Source organism: Dipodomys ordii, unplaced genomic scaffold (assembly GCF_000151885.1).
Source record: "Dipodomys ordii isolate 6190 unplaced genomic scaffold, Dord_2.0 Scaffold28, whole genome shotgun sequence".
In the NCBI taxonomy this organism is placed as follows: domain Eukaryota; kingdom Metazoa; phylum Chordata; class Mammalia; order Rodentia; family Heteromyidae; genus Dipodomys; species Dipodomys ordii.
Window position 1 is genome coordinate 9,923,792 of NW_012267244.1, and position 23,963 is coordinate 9,947,754.

Sequence of the window (23,963 nt, forward strand, 5' to 3'; positions counted from 1 at the left end):
GGGAGGGAGGGAGGGAGGAGAAATATACATAGATTCATGAATAGAGATAAATATCTTTTTCTTTTTGTGCCAATCTTGGGAGCTTGAACTCAGGACCTGGGTGCTATCTCTGAACCATTTTGCTTAAGGCTAGCACTCTACCACTTGAACCACAGTTCTACTTCTAGCTTTTCGGTGGTTAATTGGAATTAAGAGACTCATAAGTTTCCTGCCTAGACTGGTTTCAAACCAAAATCCTCATATCTCAACCTCTTGAGCAGCTAGAATTACAGGCACGAGCCAGTAGTGCCCAGACAATGTCCTATTTTTTAAAGAAGACAAAATACAAAGGACTCCTTCCTTCTACCTCTTTTTACCCCAACACAGTCATAATGCTTCAAATAGAAATGTAGTTTATCGTTGAAATGGAATGCTGGTCACCTGCTTTATTTCAAAGTATTGCTTTAAGATAATACAATCAACACTTTTCTTTTTCCAGATATATAAATGTTTCAAAACAAACAAGTAAGAGCTTCCAAATGCTATCAAATTAATTAATATATCACAATGATTACCAGCCACTTGTTTCAACATCTGGTCACTTCTCGCTGAGCTGTCATCATAATGTTCAAAAAGGGAAAAGGCAGCAGGCATGTTCTCCAAAGAAGCCGTTCTGTCCATCGCAGAAAGCAACCTGCCAGGAGGACAAACCTCTGCATCAGTTAAGAAAGTACTAAACAAGGTACAGGACAAAAGCAAAAACAATTTTTCATTGGAAAGTGGGACTGGTAGTGGAGGTTTTATGAAGCAAAGCTCTACTGTATTCCACTATGGCCTATTCCACTATGTTCAGTTTTAACATTTGCATGTGGGAGGGTAAGCAGACATCTTTTAGAAAGTAGGTCCTACAATGGTGGTGATTCTCTTTTTCATTATTGTAGAAAAGAGCAAAAACAAAGGAATAACTGCATCTCCTTAACAGACTAGCATTTCCAAAACAAAATGAGACATGCAAATATTGAGCCTAATACATTTGACAGCATTTCTTACTTCAAGCATGCTTAATGTTGAGAAAAATAATATGCAAGTGCTGTCCTTCCTGATACAATATAAAATGAAGAAAAAGCAACATGGTGAAATAAACTAGATACTCATCATTTCTTCTAGAAGGAATACTATATCTGGAGACAGAAGCTAGCTGAGGACATGAAAGTTAGTTTTGTATGTGTGTATGTGTGTGCTATTGTACACGTGCTTATGAACCATATTAATGGACTTTTACTTGTTTATATTTCTCTACCAAATCCAAGAATTGTCTTGTCTTTTCTACTTCAGAAAAACAAGGGTTAGCTGAAATTCATTCTCTTTAGGTAACATGCAGCTTTAGTAAAGATTAATTCATTGCCAGTTAGACAACAATGAAGTAAAAATTAATTAAATGACACAAAATGAGCAAGTGTAAACCCCAAAAAACAAAGATACAGGGTTTAGTATCAAATAGTTTTCAGTTCACATTTGTAATATTCTAATGTTTTAGGAAAGTAAAAATACTCTATTGTATTTTTAAATAAAAGCACTCAGAGTCTCATCTACCAAATTTTCTTACTGATCATTATCTTCCAAAAATAAATAAAATATGAATAATCAAATATGCATATATACTATCCACTGTATATGTAATAGCACTATAAATTCATATTTTTTATAAAATAATAATCATTAGGAAGAAGTGTGTGTATATGTGTGTGTGTATATATATAGAGAGAGAGACAGACAGACAGACAGATATCACACATACAGATACAGGAACCCAGGACATTGTATTTGTTAGGCAAGCACTTTACATCCCAACACAACTGTTTTTTTGTTTTATTTAATAAAGTGAACAGAGCAGGAGAGGGTATGAGTTTCCAGGCCTGACTAATGTAGCTCAGAACTCATTTATACAAAGTGCTAATGTATGGGTACATAGTCCCACCCTAGGAATTCTCACATAGTGGATTTGGTGCAGGACTCCAGAAATTTTGATTGCACAAATTATACAGGTGATTCAAATACAGTCAGTTTGAGGAGCCCCAGATCCCAAGAACAGACTAATGAACAAGAGTTTCTTAACACTGTCTGCACACTAGAATCACCCAGGAAGCTTTATAAATACCCAGGCCACACTTTGGATGGACTAAACTGGAATCTCAGGACATAAGATTCTTTTTAAGGCCTCCCAGTAATTCTATTCATGAGTCACCACTCTAAAGCTATTACTGATTAATACAGATAGTAATATGTAAATTATTTTTTGTAAAACTTATTGTCAATAATCTGGTGAATGGAATAGGATTCATCTGTACAGCTTCAATAATGTAAAAAAAAAATCAGGTGTCCTATCCATGTCAATTTTTCTTTTTTCTTTTTGGCTGGTCCTAGGCTTGAACTCAGGGCCTAGGCACTATCTCTGAGCCTTTATATGCTTAAGGATAGTGCTCTACCACTTGAGCCAGAGCACCACTTCTGGCTTTTTTAAGTAGTTTATCAGAGATAAGAGTCTCACAGGGACTTCTCTGCCTGGGCTGGCTTTAAACCATGATTCTCAGATCTCAGCCTCCTGAGTAGGACTATAGGCATGAGCCACTGGTGCCCGGTTCATATCCATTTTTCTATGCCCTAATATATCACAGATACAAATTTCTGGTTTTACTTTATCTATTTGAGGATAGTAGTTTGAAGCCAGCCCAGGCAAATAAATCTAAGAGATTCTTATATCCAACTAACCAGGCAAAAGCCAGAACTGGAGGCATGGCTCAAAGATGGTGCCAGCTATGGAAAAAGGTAGCAGCTCAGGTAGTGCCTTTTTCCCTCAAAGCAACTCAGGAGTTTAAGCCCCAGTACTGACACATACACACAAAAAATTAACGAAAAGTTAAACTTGTACAGATAGTGGTGAGAGTCTACGGCCATACCACCCTGAACGCACCTGATCTCATCAGATAGTGGTGAAGGGTAGGGGGCAGTAATTGAAGGGTAACACTGATCAAAAGGTATTGTATTCATGGCTTGACATGTTTAATTAAAACTCCCTTGTACAACTATTTTTTTGGGGGGGGGTCCAGTCGTGGGGCCTGAACTCTGGGCCTGGGCACTGTCCCTCAGCTCTTCAGCTCAAGGCTAGCGCTCTACCACTTGAGCCACAATGCCACTTCCGGCTTTTTTCTTTTTGCTTATGTGGTGCTGAGGAATCGAACCCAGGGCCTCATGCATGCAAGGCAAGTGCTCTACCACTGAGCCACCTTCCCAGCCCCATACAACTATTTAAAGATAATAAAAAGCTAAAATTTTTAAATGTAATAAATACTGTTAAAATGATTTTTAAAAATAATTAAGTTTACCCCGTAGGAAAAACCTCAGGACTTTCCATGGGGCAAAGGGTAAAAGGGTCAGCTCTCCCTACTGTGCTCCAAAAGGTGAACATAAATCTGATAGCGTGTATTTTTATAGACAACATTTTCTAATTTTGGAATGTTTTGCCTTTCAAAAGAATCTCTTAGGGGCTGGGAAGGTGGCTCAGTGGTAGAGCGCTTGCCTTGCATGCATGAGGCCCTGGGTTCTATTCCTCAGCACCACATAAGCAAAACGAAAAAAGCCAGAAGTGGCGCTGTGGCTCAAGTGGTAGAGCGCTAGCCTTGAGCTGAAGAGCTGAGGGACAGCGCCCAGGCCCAGAATTCAGGCCCACAACCGGACCCCCCAAAAAAAGAATCTCTTAGACTGATTGTTTAAAGTATCAACAAAAAGAGTAAGATTCATTTAGGTTAGTGGACAGAGAGAGAAGATAAATGCATAAATATTTCTTGAAGAGAAAATGAGGAAACATGTCATTAAGATTGCATAACACATAAAATTGCTCAAGGCAGACATGAAGGAGTCTTTCAAATTCTCATATTTAACCAATAAGTCTAACCATCTATAAATTTTTTTGTATACACTGACAGAAAAGATGGTCCACATTGGGTTGGAAATACAGATTACATCTCAAGGAAGCAGTTAAGAAACTACATTGTGATAATTGTTATTTAACTAAAGCACATGCAATTTTCTTTCAATGCTATCATTTAGCTTTTAAAAGCACTGCATCTCAAAGTGAAAATTCAGCAGCTCACTAAATGTATTTTTAATTGGCAGCTCCTTTTCTATAAAGCATCAAAATATTAAAAATAAAGCATCCAGTCATGCTATTCCCAATCACCATGGTTTATATACCTTTCATTGATTTCCTCAAATGACTTGTGAAGGAAGACAGAAAAAGAAAGAAGAGAGAGAAAAATCTAATTATCAACATAAAAAACAAACCAAGTAAAGTGAGCATTAAGATTACACATGACCCCTCAGCTTCCCTAAGGCTCTTTCTCTTTGAGGCTTTAGTCTGGATAACAGAGGAATGAGTGTATTCAGGGGGTTGAAGTCCCAGAGTGGACATGAATTGAGAGGTGGAGAAGGAGGGGTTTTAGTCTGAATTTTGCCTCTGTTCTCTTTTTTATCATCAAGGCAGCCAATGGGTTGTTCATATTCTGCTTCTTTCTATTTATTAACTAATGACTTAGCTTCCAGAAGAGAATTCTCTGAAGCAAGAAAAATGACTTAAATTTTCTCAATGTGGGATATATCAAAAAAGTATAATCAGTAATTATGAGTGATACCTTCTCTATATTTTCCTGTAATTTATAATGTTTTAGAATAGATATAGATCTTTCTTATAAGCAGGGGATAAAAAACTTTTTCTCCCAACTTGTTCTTCTAGAAAGAAGAAAACATTTCCAGGGAACACATAAAGTAACTTAATAATTCTATGCTTCATAAGAGATGCTCAATTTAAAAATATTAAAGCTTTGTCTTGACTAAGTAGAAAGCAACCCAAGCAGTCTAATTATCCTTTAAGGATGGTCAGGTCCACTTGACCCAAATTTTCCCTGGTACAAATGTCCTGCTACAGAGACAATGTCCATTTTGCTTTTTTCTATTTCCAGACTTCCTAGATGGCTATGGGGATGAGGACCTATGGAAGAGAGTTTCCCCACACATTATCCATGGTGGCCCTTTCCCATTTGGCAATGGGCCTTCACAACTCCTGGTAAATCCTGGCCCCATAGAAGAGCGGCATCGTACTAATGTTGCAGAAGCAAGGGGAGCCTCTGGGTGCAGGCTGACACTCTCCTTTCCACATGTTGTCTTTTGAGTTAAAGACTCCAGTCTTCAGGGAACTCCTTATAAAAACATTACTGAATTCCTGAGATGCTGAAATTTGTATCTTCCTTTTTTCCCTAAAAGTGTACTAAAATGCTACTCTACATCACTTGGCAAGAATTACAGGGAATAGAGGCCATCTCAGATTAGCTGGTGGAGAGGACAGGTCTCAGAGCCATCAAGAAGATGCCAAACACCAGCAGACAGGGCTCACCCTGAGAAGGAAGACACCGCAGGAATAATGTTTCTAGACTGCTTCCCCCCCCCTTATAAGGTGACCAATCCAATGTGACAGAAGGAAGATGTGGTAGCCTGAATCTATGGCCTTTCAGCTGGATCTAGAAATTCTAGCTTTGGGGTTTTGGGGGGCCTTTTCTACAGAAAGTAGACTACTAAGATACTTTTAAAAAGACAATTGTATAAGCCCCATGCTAAGATATAAATAATTGTGGGAATGTATGTGTGTGTTTATGCGTGTTTGTCACAGGATTTCCTAGCATAACCCAGAATTTACTACTTAGAACTTCCTACTTATCCTAACCTCAAACTCACAATCCTTCCAGCCCCAGAGTCTGCGATTACAGGTGTGAACCACTACCCCTGACCTGTGAGTGACCTTAAAGAACATTGAAAGATGAAGTTTTAAAAATAGACTGGTATCAGAGTGGGCTCCAGGTGGGCTCCAGGCGTGGAGACGCATTTTCCTTGGTGCTTACAGTCAGGAAGACAGTCTCGTCAAGCTCTTCCGCCTCTCTCACAATCGTCTCCAGCGTGTCCTTGGCGGTGTCCATGCTCTGCAGAAAGTGGACCATCTGATCATGCAGGAACTCCATCTTCTTCTTCTTCACTTCCTCAAAGCTCTGGGCTTTCTCGTCGTATTGTGCCAAAACTTTCTTCATCATTTCCTCATTCTGTTCTTCCAGTCTTTTTTCCTTTTTGCTACAGTTTTCCTAGAGGATGGGAACAAAGACACTTCAGAATGACACAAGAAGTCCATGTGTATCTCTTCCTCCCAACTTTTTTCCTTTTAAAGACATGATTTCTGACATCCTGATGAGAGAATCAAATGTTACATGCATGGTCTAAATTTCTCACCTACCAATCTCCTTTGCCATAATTAATTTTGTAATATAATGCACTGTGAGAGGACCACCAAGAGAGTTTGGGGGGCTAAGATGTAGCTTAGTGGTAGAATGTTTTGTCTAGCATTCATGAGGTCCTGGGTATCATCTTCAGCACCATACACACACACACACACACACTAAAATATAGATATAGATATAAAAATTGCAGAGAGGAAGGGTCCCTGGCCATCATCAATCAAATAAAATGTAAAATGTTCTCCAGGGATGGGGCAGGGAAGCTTCTGCCACAGTAAGAGAAACTTATCACCCATCCAGACACACCCAGTGGACTGGCTACCCTGCTCTAAAAGAGACACTTGGAGGAGGGGGCAATAAATATCATTGGCTCACTGATCTATGACAGGAACGTAGGAATTGTGCAGCAGCCTTCAGCTGTGGCCTGGAGATCTCCACCACTCCTGCTGACGATGAGGGTGTCTAGGCCATCTCTGGACAAGAATAGAGCATTTCTACCAAATCTCTTCACTGTGGAGGTGCAGAAGCCATCTGCCAGGAGACACGATCTCATCCAGTACAGTGGTACTATGAGAGGCACTCACAGAGCCTGGCACCAAACAATGGGTGGTAACTTGGAGCAGTTCTTCAGAGTCACCCCAATGAGGGGCAAGAAAGTAATGTACTTAATTCTAAGTCTCAGATTCTTACATATGAAATGAATTCAAGAGTAACACCTAGCCGGGTGCCTGTAATCCTAGCTACTCAGGAGGCTGAGATCTGAGGATCATGGTTCAAAGCCAGCCCAGGCAGGAAAGTCTGTGAGACTCTTATCTCCAATAAACCACCAGAAGTGGTACTGTGGCTCTAATGGCAGAGCACGCCCCTTGAGCTGAAAAGCTGAGGGACAGTGTCCAGGCCCAGAGTTCAAGCCCCACAACCGACAACAACAACAACAACAACAAAAATAACACCTAATTCATATACTACTAATGAGTGTTCATTTGGGTAAAGTAGGTAAAGCATAAAGCATTTTGGTAAGTTCCCAATAAATGTGAATGTTTAAGAAGTCCTTGATCCTTAGGCAGATAATACTCTCACTGATTACACACAAAGGGAAGACTCTAAGAGCTTTCCTTTGAACAAACAAAGACAACAGTGGGAGAAAACACATACACACACACACACACACACATACACACACACACACACACACATTAGTTCAGATCTTTTTAGCTCAGAATCACTTAATGGTAATACTAAACAAACCAGGATAGAATAAGAGGGATTTTATGAACTTACCTCAATGGTATTAAAAAAGGATTCTATCTCACTAACAAAGGCTTCAATCCTCAAGGACTTTTCTTGTAAATTTTCAAGAAATTCTGCTAATTGTACCTGAAGAAAAGAATTAAAAGATCCTTAGTGTATAATACTTGGAAAAAGAACGTCAAGGAATAGGTTCTACTTGTGCTCGATAAATTTAATGTATTTGGTAGACACTATGCCATACTCACTAACAAACCAATCCTTGAATTATTTTTGCTGCTTCATCTAAACTGCAGGAAATTTTATATGATAAACCAGAAGTTCACAACTATTGAAAGTTACTTTAAATTTCTCATGCAAGAAAGGTGAGCTCAAAGCATACTTACTTTAATGAACTATGGGTGTAAAAGCTTTCGCCTTAGGTCTTGAGTTTTATATAGTCTCAGACAGCAGCCTTTTTGCTAAAATGCTTCAATATACCTGAGCAATGTCCTCACATAGGCACATGTGGTATGCATGAAGGACATGGGGTGAGCAGAGTGCCACCTGAAGAAGTCTATTGTACCAAATGACTACTAAAAGGACCCAAAAGTTATGGCAACCTTCAAAGGGTTAAACTTCTCAAGAGGTGATAACCAGATTAAAAAATGTATGGGATACAGAGCGCTGGTGGCTCATGCCTGTAATCCAAGCTACTCAGGAGGCTGAACTCTGAGAATCACAGTTCAAAGCCAGCCTGGAAAAGTCAGAAAAGTCTCCAAGACTCTTATCTCCAATCAACCACTCAAAAACTGGAAGTGGCGCTGTGGCTGAAAGTGGTAGAGCACCAGTCTTGAGTGAAAGAGCTCAAGAACAGTGCCCAGGCCGAGTTCAAGCCCCACAATTAACAACAACAACAAAGAATGTACGGGATGAAGGGAAGGAAGGGTATATACTTTAGCTGTTACTATAAAACTTGCAAAAGTCTACCTGACTAAACTAAATAAATAAAACAGATTAACAGAGGTTCAACCATCTGACTATCCACAGAACGGTGATGACACTACATTGTTGAGGTCTCTACAGGATCTGCCCTGTCCTTCCCCGCAACCCATGCCCCCAGTGCCTCCCAGCTCCCATCAACAGGCTGCAATCTTTCCTTGGACTCTTTCCAAGGGTGTTCTCTATCTCTAGAATGTTCTCCTGGCCTTTGACTTCTACCACAGCACTCACTATCTCTCTTAAGGCTCAGCCATGTTTTCAGAGACATCTTTCCCAGGGCTCCCCTTTCGACTCCACTAATTCCCTCCCCAAAGCACATTGTATCCCATACCACAACCCTGTACTGATTTGGGTGGTCCTACAAGACCATCTTTTTTCTTTAAGTTTTTCCTCTCAAGTCTAATGATGAAAAACATGCTGGACATAAAAAAGGTCCATAAACATTAAGAAAGAAGAAAATGAATGAAAGGAAGAGAATGATGGACAAAAGTTAGGCCACTATGAAAGGGTGGAGGAGTAATTTGTACATGCAACAATCAATGCCTACACAAGTACAAAAGCCCACCTATAAAAGGCTAAAGAATTCTCAACTTACAACTTTTAATTGCTTTTTATTTCTAAAAAGTTGTCAACCAACTATTAATCTCACGGTTGACATGGCATAATGAAGCAAACTTCCCTGGCTTTAGTCAACTAGTTCATACTTTGTCCTCATACTCTTTAGAGAAGATCAAGGAGAAAAAAAACCTAAAATATTTTTAAGCAGGTTACAGCTCTACTTTTGAAATTTTTCAATGAACAGTTTTCATTTTCAAAACTTACAGATGAACAAAACATAGTTAAGAAATCTGAAAAATCTGCTTCTTTCCTCTGATGGTATCTGGTAGCTGTTCCTTAACAAGTATCACTGTGAAATGGGCTACACTTCACTGAGCTAACACATCGGAGGTTTGAGATCTCACAAAAGAAGTTGCTCTACCTACTTCCTCTAAACTTTAATAGGTAAAGTTTTAACAGAATTTTTCCCTGGAAAAATAGAAATAGTTGAGAAGGATTAATTTGGTAGGGAGATAAAAACCAGGATTCTCATATATAATTTTATTTAATCAACATGAGCCTGACAGTTATTTAACAGCAACCTAATTGGATGGTCATTTTTTAAATCACTGTTATTAACAAGCTTCTGAGCCAACAAATATGGCTATACAGTCAATAGTGTGAACTCTGGCATCATTCTGCCCTAGTTACCAATCCCAGCTCTGCATCCGATCACCTTGGCAAATCACTTAAACAAACTGAGCACATTTCATTATGTACAAATTGATGGTGGAGACAGGGGAGCTATAAGGTGTCAAAAGCATCCTGTATATAAATAACATAGCACAGGCTTGGCACAGACTAAGTGCTCCACTCATGTTGTTAATTGCCAATTTTAAGATCACTCTGGCTGCTGTCTGAGAAACAAAGAGGCAGAGGAAAACTATTAGAAGTGATTGAAAGTAGATGAGAGAATCAAAGATTCAATGCTAGTTTCCAATGGCCATCTCCAAAGAAGTGGGATCTTTGTAATCATATATATAGGGTATGTGTTGTGACATTAGAGGACATTATGTTTATAGGATATTATAAAAATAGGCAAAAAGAATGTGAAAATTGCCCCTTGAGCATATTTTATAAGCCAAAGTAGAAAATCAAAATTTTAAATCTGTTTCAGCATTTTTATAAAATTTACAATAGGGATAGAGGTATGGCTCAGTCATAAAGCACCCACCTAGCAAGTGTTAGGTCCTGAGTTCAAACTCTAGTAACACCAGAGGGAAAACATTTTTAAATTGCTCAACGTAATATAGGTATACGTCAAGGACAATATTGCAGATTATATAACTAAACTATATTTTCTATTTAGAAGTATATTTTTTAAGTGTAAAGTCATTTGGCTATTGTGGGGGGGGGGGGGAGAAGGGTAGTCCTAGAGCTTTAACTCAGGGACTGGGTGGTGTTCCTGAGCTTTTTTTTTTTCCTCAAGATTAGTGCTCTACTACTTGAGCCATAGCTCTACTTCCAGTTTTTCAGAGTTTCCTGCCCAGGCTGGCTTCAAACCACTATCCTAAGTAGCTAGGATTACAGATGTGAGCCATTTTGGCATTTTTGAAAATGTAAAGATCATTCATATAAGATGACAAGCCCCTCATAGGCAATGCTCCTAAATCCCTAGGACTTAGAAAAATGCCTTGCAAGTATTTCTCAAACTAATCTGTGTGTGTGTGTGTGTGTGTGTGTGTGTGTGTGTGTGTGTGTGTGTGTGCACGCTTTTGTGTGTGCAGGGGCTTGAACTCAGAGCCTAGACGCTGTCTTTGAGCTTTTCCATTCATGGAGGACTCTATGACTCAAGACACAACTCTACTTCCAGCTTTTTGGTGATTATTGGACATAAGGCTCTTCCAGACTTTCCTTCCTAGGCTGACTTCAGGCCACAATCCTTAGATCTCAGTCTTCCAAGTAACTAGTAACTAGGATTACATGTGTGAGCCAATGGTGCCAGCTTGTCAAACCAATCTTAACTAAATCCTTAGAGAAGCATTCTTAGTTGTCCTTCAGATTATTCTGCTTAAGGATGACTATACTAAATATCAGTCATATAATATAAAAGTGACTACATTATATTGTTTGTTTTAAAATGGATTTACCTTCACAGCACTTATGGCTGTGTCAAGCGTTGAAACCTCGTGGTCTTTGTGGGTGTCAAATGCCTTGTCCATTGCAGAAATGAGGCTTTTACAGGTATAGCAATAGGCCTCAACCTGGGACCTTTTTGGTTCTTTTTGTGCCTTCTCAGTCACTAACGCTGACACTAATTGATCTTCTTCTGTCCTCTCTCTACCCAACTCTTTCTGTTCAGCAGACATACTTTGTTCTGCCTCTCTTGCAAATTCATGTTTCTTGAGGGGTTCAAAGGATTCCTTTTCTTGAGATAACACATTTTTAGATGTGGATTCTGAATGTAGTTCTCCTGATAAAATGTTTTGACTGACCACTTCATAATTCATGGACTCAACAAATTCATATTCATCCTGTACAGGGCTATTGCGGAGTCTCTCTTCACTTGGCTCAGCTGGGACCAGTCTTCTAGATCCTTCTGGTGGTGTTTCTTGAATATAGGTAGCACCAGATGCAAATTCTTCTTCCTCTGGGAAAGACACTTGTACTGGGACATTCAAATTGACCTCTGGACTCGCATTTCCTACCTCATTGCCCTGAGTGCTTGGTTCTTCTGCACCCTCTGAAACTTGACAGGTGTCTTCAAATGGAACTGCATAGCTCATTTTTTGAGTAACCACTCTGACTTCCTCAGCTATGGCTACTTTCCTCTGTGTTGCCACTTCACCACGCATCTCCATGTGGCCAACCAGTTCTTTTTCTCTATAAATAGCCCTTGGTTCTTCTTCCAGACTCTTCTTCCAAATAACTCCAGGCTTCCCCCAAATGTCTTCTTCTGCAGCTATCAGTTGGTATGAATCATCCTTAACAACTGGTTTTGCTTCTAGACCTTGGCCTTGGTCCTTTTGAGTTACAGATGTGTCAAGAAGAATGTCATCCCTGAGTGTATACTTCTCAAAATACATTCCTCTGCCATCGTCAATGTCAGAATGTCTGCTCGGAAGTGATGTCTCCGAATTCACACTGTCACCTTCATTAGCTGTCTTGCCTTCTCCCTTCTTCTGCCCAATTGCCTCTTCATACAGATCCTTATATAAAAATGCAAGTGCAGGTGGCTCTCCCAGAAGCTCAGGATTCACAGCTTTGACAGTGGTAGGAAATATCTGAGCTCTTGACAAAACTCCTTCTTCTGCATCAAATAAAGGCATTCCAGGTGACCTAGAGTCCACATCTCTGTTTGTGCCCTTTGAAGAGGTTACATCCGCTGATTCTCCGATAACCAAAGATTTTTGTGGCTCTGGGTGAGGTAATTTTTTGTGGTCCTTTTCTAATCCATGAAAGCTTTCATCTAATTTCACCAAGTCATATTTGTGTTCCGGGGCACTCTGCTGTGAACTTTCTGGGGAAGTTTCTTTTCTGGCTCTCTTTGAGAGTTCCTCTTCAATCGTTAATTTCCACGGAGCTTTCTGCTTTTCTGGATCTGGGGAGATGTTATAATCGATCAAAGTGTATTTTTCAAAATAATCTTCTTCACTGGGAATTATCTGCTGAGTAAAAATTAAATCACCTGTCTCTGGATTGGTGGCTCTCTCCTCTTTTGTTTTATGAGTTGCCTTTTGTTCACTTTCCTTCCTTCCTTTTCTATCAGAATCATTTAAGTTGTTCTTTAGGGTTCCATGGGAAACAACTTCTTCACTTTCCTCATGGAGGAATGTTGTTTTAAATGGGGCTTTCTCTTGCAAACATTCTAACTCAGCTTGCATTTGTTCACTTTCTTCCTGATCCACTGAAGGAATAAAGGCAGGAGCATGAATATTCAATATCTCACATCCTTCAGAAATGATACTGAAGGCACTCTTCTGATCTTTTGAAAGTCCCACTGGCTTACTAGTTGCTGTAAATTCTTCCTCTTTTGCATTTGTGCCTTCAGGCTCCTTGGACATTTCCTTGGTAGAAGTCATTTCATCAGCAATGATTGCTGATGTATTCATTATAAATTGAGCATAATTGCTTGTTGCTGAAGAATGTGGTTCGTTTATGTGGGCATCTCCTCTTGTCTCAAAATGGCGCCTTGAAACAAGAATGGATTGTTTAGGTATCTCAGATGGGTGGTCTTTAAATGTTTGCATGGTATGGACAGTAGGCCTATCTGGAGTTAATTCTGACCATGGAACTTCCTGTTTCTTCATTGTACTAATTTCTGGAGAAGTTCCTGAAACAAGAGGTTGTGGCTTCCCCAGTGACAGCAAATATGGCGGTGTTTCTAATTTCTTTGCTTCATTAGAAGGAAGATCTAATGTCATTTCAGAGTCTGGAGACGGAGGTCCTCCCTTAATGCTTTCATTTGTGATAGCTACTGAGCCATCATTGGATAGTTCTGATACAATAAACGTTTCCTCTTTGAGACTTGACATGACTTTTCCTTTGCTTGACTTTTCTAATACCAGATTTCCTTCCTGAGGTAACGAATGGTTATCTATTTCATCGTGATGTGGAACCACCGGGCGGAATACCTTGGTTTTCTCCACCAAAACTTTACTTTCTTCTAATGGATATGGTTGAGTTTCAACTGTCATTCTTTCCCTGATTTCTGGGTGAGCCTCTGAGAGCATGCCTTCTGGTTTTTCAGTAATTGGTGGTGTTTTAATGGATGAAAGTGGTTGAGTTTCATCCAAAGAATGACCTAAAGAGACAGGGGGGGTTTCAGGCACAGACCGGGCTATAGTCAGAGAGTACGGTTGGCTTTCCTGCTTCCTTTCTTCTGAAAATATCTGTGCCTGCCTGTCTTTTCCTTCTCTTTCCTCCTCAGAAGCTACAATAATGTCAGACCTTTCCTTGTGTTCTTTTGAATAGATGTGCTCCAGGCTCACAGCAACTCTTGATTCTCCTAGTTTAGTAGGTCTAAAGTCAGGTATCATTTGTGACTCCCCTATTCCTTGATTTTCTCTATACTTGAAAGAAACCATCACTTCGGGGTTTTCTACCATATCCTTCTTTTCTGTCAAGACAAATGGTGTTGTTTCCAGGCTATCTTTCTTCTCTTCAGAATGTTTCAAAGTAGATTTGGACATTTCCTTCTTGAACCTGTCCTCGCCAAGATTAGCTAAGCTGTCTTTTGATTCTTGTACTGACAAAATTATTTGCTCTGCAGGCTTCTCTGATTGCTTCTTTGTATATTTATTTGTGATGTCAGATGAAACTTCTTTGGGCTGTTGTGGCATCTTATCTACTACATCAAAGGAAATATGTGATTTTTCTTTTTGATCAAGGCTTGGCTCTTCCTTAAGACCAGCAACATTCCATGGAGATGAAGGAACGCTTGCTGGCTTCTGGTGGCTTTTACTCTCAGGAACAGGGAAAGGAATCACATTTTTGGCTTCTTCCATTACTGATTTCTCACCCATAGGGGCATAAGGTTGAATTCCGAGATTCTCCTCAGTTGTAGCTAACTTTATGCCCATTTTCTCTGAATAGTCTGAGATTTCTTTCTTCTCATAATCTTCACTATAGACCTCAAAGTTGGATTTGGGCTGTTCTAAAGCTTCTGTGTTTGATAAAGATGTGGAGTTTTCTTTAAGGTCTTGACCTTCTGTAGATTTAACTCTGCATTCTTCAGCCATTTTAAGTTTTACCTCTGGTACTGAAAGATCAGCTGTTTTCCGACTTACACCAGCATCAGGAGGAATTGTACCTTCAGGCTCTACCATGGTCACTGCTTTTTCTACAGAGGGACTTGGCTGTGTTTCTAAATCTTTTTCAGCAACTTTGTCTTCTGAAGTGCTTGATCCAAAAAATAAACTGGACATCCATGATTTGAAAGATGAAATTCCTTTCTTTCCCTTTTCCTCAGGAAGACTTTGCTCCACCGCCTTAGGCTTTTCGGGAAGTTTTTGTGTCACCTCAGGTATCTCGGAGGCTTGAGGTTCTTCAGGTGCTTGGATTGAGGGGGTGGGCTTCCTTCGTGTGGGTATTTCAGGAGCTGGTTTCCTTACCTCATTACTATTATGTACAACCTTTGACTGAACCATTTTTGATTCTGCAAATGTCTTCTCTCCAGGTAGAGGAGATGTGCTCCTGTGGGCTTCATTTTCTTGGCCCATTGTGGGTTCCACAACTTCTGCTTTCACAGTGCCTGGCTCTACCCCTTCCACTGATGGGCCAAGCACCACTTTCTGGGGGCGGTTTTCAGGAAGTAGTTTGATTTCTTTCTGGTTCTCTGCTTTGGAAGGCTTGGAAAATTCACCGTTTACTTTCTCCAATATCAAGCTTTCCTTCCCCATCATAGAATGGATCTGTCTCTCCTCTGCTACGTTTCTTTCTCTACTTGGTCCTTGAGCCAACTTCACTTCTTCAGAAAAGTAAGTTTGAGTTGATAAAACAAAACCATCATTGATAGAGGTATTGAGAGCAGACACTGGTTCTTGTAATTCAGCAGAATGTGGCAGAGCCTGCGTTTTGATTTCTCGTGTCTGATCCTCATCGGATGCAGCAGCCTGGAGCTGCTCTGTCATCAGAGCATCGCTGCCAGAGAAAGCCAGCTGCTCAGACTCTCTTCTTCCTCCTTCATGTTGACCAGCCAAATCATCTGGCTTTTGCAGCATCCTGTTATCATCTTTTGGAAAAGGAAAAGACTCTTTCATTGTGGCTCCTTTCACATCTGCAGGCTCAAGTAAAATAAATGATTTTGATTGTTCCACAGGCAAATTTTCTTTCATAAATAAAAATTGTTTGGCACCCAGCTCTGGCTGATCTGCATGAGAGCTGCTCACATCGGGCAATGTAACAGCTTGAGCTGAATGAAGTGCTCTTTCGGGCTTCTTTTGTTCCACAAGGATGTCAGGGGAAACAATCATTGATGGTTTTGTACCAGACTCAAGACGTTCCCTGTTTTCTTCATTTCCTTCTCCTCTGTAACTAAGCTCAGCTCGACTCTTTTCTAAAACAGAACCCCCAGTTTCAGTTACAAGAGACTGTATTGCTTTTATATCTATGGACCCACTTGGCCCACTTAAACCACTAGGCAATTCGGACCTAGCACTTGGCGGTTCAGATAGGTGGACTAGCTTGTCATGCTCTCTAGGAAGCTCTGCCACAGCAAGTCCCTGTTTTCCTGAGAGGAAATCTTGCACTGGAGAAGATTCCTCTCCTGCTTGTTTGTTCTCACCATCCCCGAGAGTCAGCAATGCTGGCTCTAAAGCTTCTGACACTAAATTTTCAAACTTAGGAGAAGAAATGATTGTCTCCTCATTTTTGCTTTTTGGAATTACAGGTTTAGGTACAGGTGACACGTTTTGTACTGAAGGAAATTTGGTTTCTTCACTGAGGTGGAGTGAAAGAGAAGGTTCTGGCCTTGATGCCTCTGAGGCAGACACCAAGTTCTTCTGTGATGAAACCGAACGTTCAGAGCTGAGGCTTGCAGAAAATGAAAGACCTTGTTTTTCTCCTACTCTTGATTCCTCAGATACATCAGAATGCTGAGAGGATGACACTTTAGATACCGGCATCACTGGTTTAATTTCTTCCATTTCTACTTTTGACAAAACAGAATGCTCTGTTATAGAAGATCTACTTGGAGAGGAATCTAATTTAATTTCTTTCTCTGATTCTGACCAAGCTGAATCTTTGGGTAAAGAAGTTTCAGTGAGAGAAGCACTTTTAGTTACTTTTTCTTCTTTTCGTACAGAATGCTCATCTATCACTGCAGTTGGTGGCAAGCCTCCGCTTACTTCATCTTCTCCTAGTCTTGCTAATAAACCTGCATGTTCTCCAGGAGTAGCAAGAGATGAATCTGTCAGGATGTCTTCTCTTGCTATCTTGGTTAAGCTTACATCAAGCTTCTTTGCAGGTACTGTGGTTGTTGAGAGGCTGGGTTCAGCTCTTTTCTTTCTTTCTTCTGGCAAAGCTGAAATGGTTGGTGCAGGTGGACTGTGTTCAAGTTCCTTTCCTGTTCCTGCCGAGGCTGAGTGAAGCTCTCTCGATATGTTGGAATCATGTTTCACTTCTGTTTTCACTTCAGAGAAAATCTCAGGTCCAGAAATAGATGTTTCCTTTGGAGATGAAGATGGTTTTGCTACTTCAGGCTCATTCTTTGACAATCTTCTCTCTTCTAGTTCAGAAGTCATAGTTGGAGCGGAACTGGGTTTGACATCCTTCTTTGGCTCATCTACCAAGTCAGGCAAAAGTGAAGAATATTGCATCCCAGACCCTGGAATATTTGAAGACTGAGGCTCCAGTTTTTGATCCTGCGATCCACCTGCTATAGCTGCTTGAGAATTGGAAACAGTTTCTTCTTCTCTGACTTTTGGCAAGGTCATCTGCTCCTCTTCAACTTTTACACTAAGTGAGGCTTTGGGCTCCTGTTCTTTCTTTGCATGGACTGAATCAGGTGAAACTGAAAACTGAGATGCAGGAGAAACAAGTTTAGTTTCTCCCTTTGCCATGGATGACTGTTCGGGTGATAGGGCAGGTGCCGTGGCTGCTGATGAACTGACCTTAATTTCTCCCTTCTCCAATCTACTGGTCAAAGATGGCAGAACCCTGTCTTCAGGTTCAGATGCCTGAGTTTTCTGCTGATGTGACAAAATGAGATATTCAGATACAGATGTGGAGATTGTTTGAGCATCTGACTTGACTTCTTCTTGGTCAGCTTTATTTACTGCAGGCAGCAGGCTTGAGTCTTCAGGCTCAGACATGACAGAGAAAGGCTCAGATATTTGCTCAGGCACTGGGGTTGCAGCTATTGATCCCATCTCTCCCTCCTCTGCTTCTGAAAAGTAGGAATATCCTGAAGCTGATCTTGCAGTTAGTAGGGAATCTGGCTCAATTTCATTTTTCTCCATGTCTGGAATTCTATAGGGTGGAATTGAAACTTGGGATGCTGAGTCTGGAGAAAACAGTTCCATTTCTTCAGTGTCTTCATCTGACAAAATAGTTTGTTCAGATGGTGATGTTAAACACACTGGTGAATCACACTCAAGTTCCCTTTTCCCTGTTTCCTGTGTTGCATAAGGTGAAAATGAGAATTCTGATGCAAATGCAGAATCAGGAGAAAAAGGGCCAATGTCTTCTTGTCGCTGTTCTGATAGATTTGTAGGCGAAGAGGCACTTTTTAGATGTAGAGGGGATCTCTGGGTAATTTCTTCCTCCTGGGGCTCTGGTGTTGCATATGGTGGTGCTGAGAAATCAGAAGTGGATGTGGAAGAAGGTGAAAACCGCTCTGCCTCTATTGTTTCTCCTGACAAGGCTACATCTTCAGTGGGACTGGCTGAGGGTGGTGAGGCCTGGCATTCAGAAGCCATCTCAGGGGAGTGTGGTAAGAAAGTGCATTCAGGGGCTGAAGCTATATCTGGGGAATATGGTCCAAGGGTTTCGTTTTGTTCTTCAGACAAAGCTCTGTGCTTAGAAATGCCTTTTTGTTTGAGCTGGGGCACATCATCCATTATCTTCCTTTGGGATTCCTGTGTTGCTTTTGGTGGAACTGTAGGTTTGGAAGTCAGTTTTGAATCTGGTATGAAATGTTCATCTGACAGGGCTGTGTGATCTGACATAGGAGCAGCAGGCAGTGGTGACTGACTTGCAGAAGTTGTCTCCGTTGTGGGTGGTGAGAGATAAGGTTCAGAAATAGAGGTCACAGTGGGAGAATATGGAGAAGTGTCTTCCTTCTCTTCTCCTGATAGAACGATGGGCTCAGAAGAACCCTGTGGTTTTAACAGGGACTTGGAACCAATTGTTTTCTTCAGTGAGTCTGGTGTTGCATGGGATGGAAGTAAATACTCAGAAGCAGATGTGGAGTCTGGTGTGTAAGGCCCACTTTCTAAGGCCTCATCTCCTGATAGTATCTCTGATGTAACTGCTGAAAACAATGGGGACTGGCACTCAGGGATTTTCTCAGTTGTTGATGGTGACAGAGAGCGCTCAGACACAGAGGCCAAAGATGGAGAATAAGGCTCCAACTCCTCACGCTCTTCCTCCAACAAAACTTCTTCTGCAGTGGATGGAGGAACCACCTCAACGTCTTGCTTCTCTTGTTCATGGTTCAAATCTTGTGGGACTGAATATTCTGAGGCAAAAGCAGAATCGGTGGAAATAGACTCGTTTTCCTCTCTTTCTTCCTCAGACCAAGTGACGTGGTCAGGCACAGGTGTTGTCTCTAAAGGTAGAGGTGGCTTCTCTCCTTTGTGCTCCACTTCAGGAGACACACGTGATGGGAATGGCTTCTCTGAAACTAATGGACTTTCTGGGTAATCAAGTTCTATGATTTCTTCTGCTAAGTCAGAGTCTTCAAGTTCAGTAGTAGCAGCTGTTGGTAGAGACTCTCCTACTTCATCTTTCCCCGGTTCTTGCAATGTTAGAGAGATGAATGGCTCAGGCATGTGTTCTTTCTTCTCTCCCTGGGCACTGGGGTGAGGAGGAGTCCAGTGTTCAGAGGCTGGTTCTGCTCTATCTGATGAGATTAGTTCCTCCTCCCCTGGTGCAAACACTTCCTCAGTAGATGTTACCAGGCCTGGTGTCCCCAGAGAATCCTCCTCTGCGCCCAGTGCCACAGAATGGTCAGCGGAAAGCGTATCTCTCTTCTTTCCTTCATCAGTGAAAGCTAGAGAGCTCGAAGAGTCAATCTCTGAAGATTCAAAATCTTGTGAATCTGGTTTCAATTCTTCCTTTGCTGTTTCCAGGAATGCAGTGGCAGATGGAAGAGAGGTGGGCTCTGTTTCATGAGTTTCCACCTCATCCTCTGACTGTTGTGGCACTGACTGTTGAGGTCTGAGTTGACCTTGCTCTGCAGTGTTATTCCTTGCATAAGAGGAATCTGTATACTTGGTATGTGGTGTGGCGTTTAGTGGTGAATCAACGTAAGATTTCTTCTGCTCCTCATGGCTGAATAATGAGGTAAAGGACTTGGATCCCTTGGAGAGGGCACCTCTCCAGGGTGGAGCAAGCTCTTTCCCTTTGTCATCTTCTATGCTTTGGGCTACTGATTTGCCTCTTTTCAAAACTACATTAGAATCACGATTGTCCAAATCTGGCTCTAGACTAATGGATGCATCTTTTCCCTTCCTATAATGTATCTCTTTAATTACATAACCCTTTGGCAATGTTCCATAAAATTGTAGAGGAATTAGTTCTTCTTTTACTGAGTTAAACATCTTGATTTTATATTGCACTGTTCCAATGTAGACAGGCCTTAACACTAATGGCTTGTGTTCTTTGTATATTGCTCCAGTAATAGGAGGAGTATTTGAGGTGGTCTTCTTTTTTCTTGTTTTATCATAAATGCCAGCAGATGACTTCTCTTTCTCTGTGGTTAGTGCTTGGCTCTCTGAAATTAAAGGACTGTCATTTTTGTGTGCTGGAAGATCTTGGGATTCCAAAGAATTTCGTTTTTTACTGCCTTTCCTGCGCAATGACGGTGAGCCATGCTTTGACTTATGATTTCTCTTCCGAGCCTTCTTAACTTCATCCACAATGAAGGAAACATTTCCTGGAGGAGAATTCAAAGTTGACCCTTCCAGACTACACACACCGGAAGTCTGACTTTCTTCCGAGGCCCAAGGCGTAGAAGATCTACTTGAGTTGGTCTCCCAGGTGATCCCACTGTCTTCCCGCTGAACTGCCACCATGGAAAAGGAGGGGTCAGAGATGATACACTCCTGCTTGGTCTTGCCCTCTTCATCCTGGTCTGATAACCTATAATGAGTAATTATAGGTTATTATCAATAATTATATTACTAGAATAACAAGACAATATTCATATTAATTATTAAAATAAGTAAATATACTTTAACAAAGGATTCATGTGAAATTAAAATATGAAGATAATGTTGCCATCTATCTACATAAAGAAGAGATTATATAAAATAAAGTTTAAAAATTGAAGTCAGGAAATCAAATATCTCCCAGGACAGAATGAATCAATATCCCTCACACTCAAAGGAAGCCAAAGTTTAGTCTAGCACTGCCCCTCCCTAAACTGTCTCCCCACCCCCTCGTGACTCACTGATCACTGTTGCTCGGTCACCAGGATGCTTATCATGTCTCTTGCAACTGTGTCACCTCCAAACCTAACTTCCCTCCTAGATTACTGCCATACATCTCCTACCGGGTCAGCTGGAATCACATCTGCCTCTTTCCTTCTCCACCCTCATCCTCTCCCGTCTGTCTGTCCAGCCTACCTAACATTTTCATCATGGAACTCCTCACTCAAAACTATCTGGGAACTTTTCATACCTATAGAATAAGAAAAAATTAAAAGGGGTATGGATTTAGACCACTGGTAGAGCACTTACCTAGCTCGTACAGATTCTGAGTTCAGTTTCACAGCATAGGGAGGAGGAATTCAAACTTCTTACCACTCTGACCCCTAACCAGCTTTGTTTTGGAGCACTTACTTCCCCTTCCCCTTCCACAATTTTGGTTTTAACTACAATCACATAACAACATATTGGTCAACAATGGACTTCATAAACCACCATGGTCCCAAGACATTATAATGGAACTGAAAATATCCACTACCTAGTGACAAAGCAGCCATGATGATATCACTCAATGTATCACTCATATTTTCAGTGATGCGTTAGAAACAAATTTACTATACAACAAATCATAAAAGTTATAGTTATGGGCAAGTGGTGCTGTGGCTCAAGTGGTAGAGCATTTGCCTTGAGCTGAAGAGCTAAAGGACAGGCCCCAGGCTCAGGGTTCAAGCCCCTCAACCAACAACAACAAAAAAAAAAAAACTTATAGTTTAAGGTATGGACAGTATGTAATAATAGATTATGAGAATAAACCATGTGCATATGTAAGTTTATTATTTGTAATCAGTGCTTTTTATACACTATACTTTAAAAAGTTTACTGTAGGGGGCTGGAATCATAATGCCATGTTATACTATAGCAACCTCACAGATCTTGTGTTCTTTGTATTTCTTCATTTCATCAATAGACAATTGTGCAGGACCATAGCTCAAGTGATAGAGCACTTGCCTAGCAAGTTATTCAGATCCTGGATTTAATCCTTAACAAAATACTCAAAGAGAGAGAGAAAGAGAGAGAGAAGGAGGGAGAGAAACAATCACCACACACAGTGATTGATCCTACCATCCAGGTTTGTATAATACTGATATTCACACAATAATGAAATCACCAAATGATACATTTCTCAGAATATATCCCCTATTGTTAAGTGTGTATAATTAACTATCCAGTATATCATAGGAACTCTGAGTCATACCATTGAATAAAAGGGAGATGACAGAAAATGCCAGTTTGCTATGCTTCATTTTCATCATTGGCAAAACAGGGAGAATAATGGAATGTACTTTATGGGGTGATTATGAGGGGTGATTCTGTAGTACACCTAAAGTGCTAACAAAAAGTGCTTGGCATATAGCTGGTACTCCATAAATGTTACCTACATTCAGGGCTCCCATACAGTCCTTGAACTAGAGATCAAATAATCGTTGGCATTATCATTTTCGACTGCTAGAGGTGCTTGAAAAAGCTGTCTTGTTGGGCTTTTCCCATATCTCCTATAGGATGAAGGCTTTGGCTGACCCTTCACCTGCCCTTGGGTCCATCTCTCAAGATTCTGAAGCAGCTTCTCTGGATTTCCCCCTTCTCTTTCTATTTCTTCATTTAGAGTGTTTACCACCCCCACCAGACTCCACCTTTCTAGCATAGCTAAGTTCTACCAACCCTTCAAGAGTATTTTTAAACTTCCATTGGAATTTCCTGGCCAATTAGGCAGCCATGATGACCATTGATTCATGGATGGTAATTTGGAGATTGAGACACCAAGGGCTTTTTTTTTTTGGTTATTCGTGGGGCTTGAACTCTGGGCCTGGGCGCTGTCCCTGCGCTCTTCAGCTCAAAGTGAGTGCTCTACTGCTTAAGCCACAGCGCTACTTCTGGTTTTCGAGTGGTTTATTGGAGATAGGAGTCTCACGGTCTTTCCTGCCCGGGCTGGCTTTGAACCGCGATCCTCAGTTCTCAGCCTCCTGAGTAGCTAGGATTACAGGCGTGAGCCACCAGCGCCCGGCTAAATGTTTTTTGGTTTTTTGTTTGTTGGTTTGTCGGTCGTGGGGTTTGAACTCTGGGCCTGAGCGCTGTCCCTCAGCTGTTCAGCTCAAGGCGAGCGCTCCACCACTTGAACCACAGTACCACTTCCAGCTATTTCTGTTTATGTGGTACTGAGGAATCAAACCCAGGGCTTCATGCATTCTAGGCAAGCACTTTACCACTAAACCACATCCTAGCCCTTGCATGTATTTTTCTACAATAATAGAAGCAGGGACCTCTCTACATTAAAACCACTAACATAAACATTAAAGTGGTTAAAACCAAACAAAACACACACACAAACTCTGGCACGGGTGACTTATGCCTGTACTCTTAGCTCCATTCTACCTTCCTGAGAGGTTGCTAGGTCAGCTTTGCAAAAGAAACGTCTGTGAGGCTTCATCTCAATGGAAGAGGCTGGACGTCGTAGCATCTGCCTATCATCTCACCTACCATGAGAAACCTACAATGGACAGTTCACAGTCTTAGCACATCCTGGGGCAAGAACTGAGACCCTGTCTCAAAAATAACCAGTACAAAAAAGTACTGGAGGCATGGTTCAAGTGGTAGTTTGCCTGCCTAATACAATAATAAAAAATGCACACAGAATTTGCCCCCCTTATTAATCTCTCTCCTTTCAAAAATAAATCATCAGGCATTGCTTTTATCAGTGGTTAATTCAGGAACATTTTTTTTGGGGGGGTCCGGTCAT

The 23,963-nt window shown here is 41.0% G+C and overlaps 1 protein-coding gene across 1 annotated transcript in view; it reads right to left on the reverse strand.

The window, feature by feature from the left end:
* The window catches only part of Cmya5 (cardiomyopathy associated 5), an 87,956-nt gene that overhangs the window by 31,521 nt on the left and 32,472 nt on the right, over positions 1-23,963 (reverse strand). Inside the window, exons 2-6 of the mRNA XM_013015816.1 lie at positions 11,228-20,882; positions 7,593-7,688; positions 5,928-6,161; positions 4,231-4,253; positions 555-673 (exon numbers count right to left, since the gene is read on the reverse strand). Of these exons, the coding sequence (XP_012871270.1) occupies positions 555-673; positions 4,231-4,253; positions 5,928-6,161; positions 7,593-7,688; positions 11,228-20,882 (10,127 nt within the window). The remainder of the gene's footprint in view (positions 1-554; positions 674-4,230; positions 4,254-5,927; positions 6,162-7,592; positions 7,689-11,227; positions 20,883-23,963) is intronic.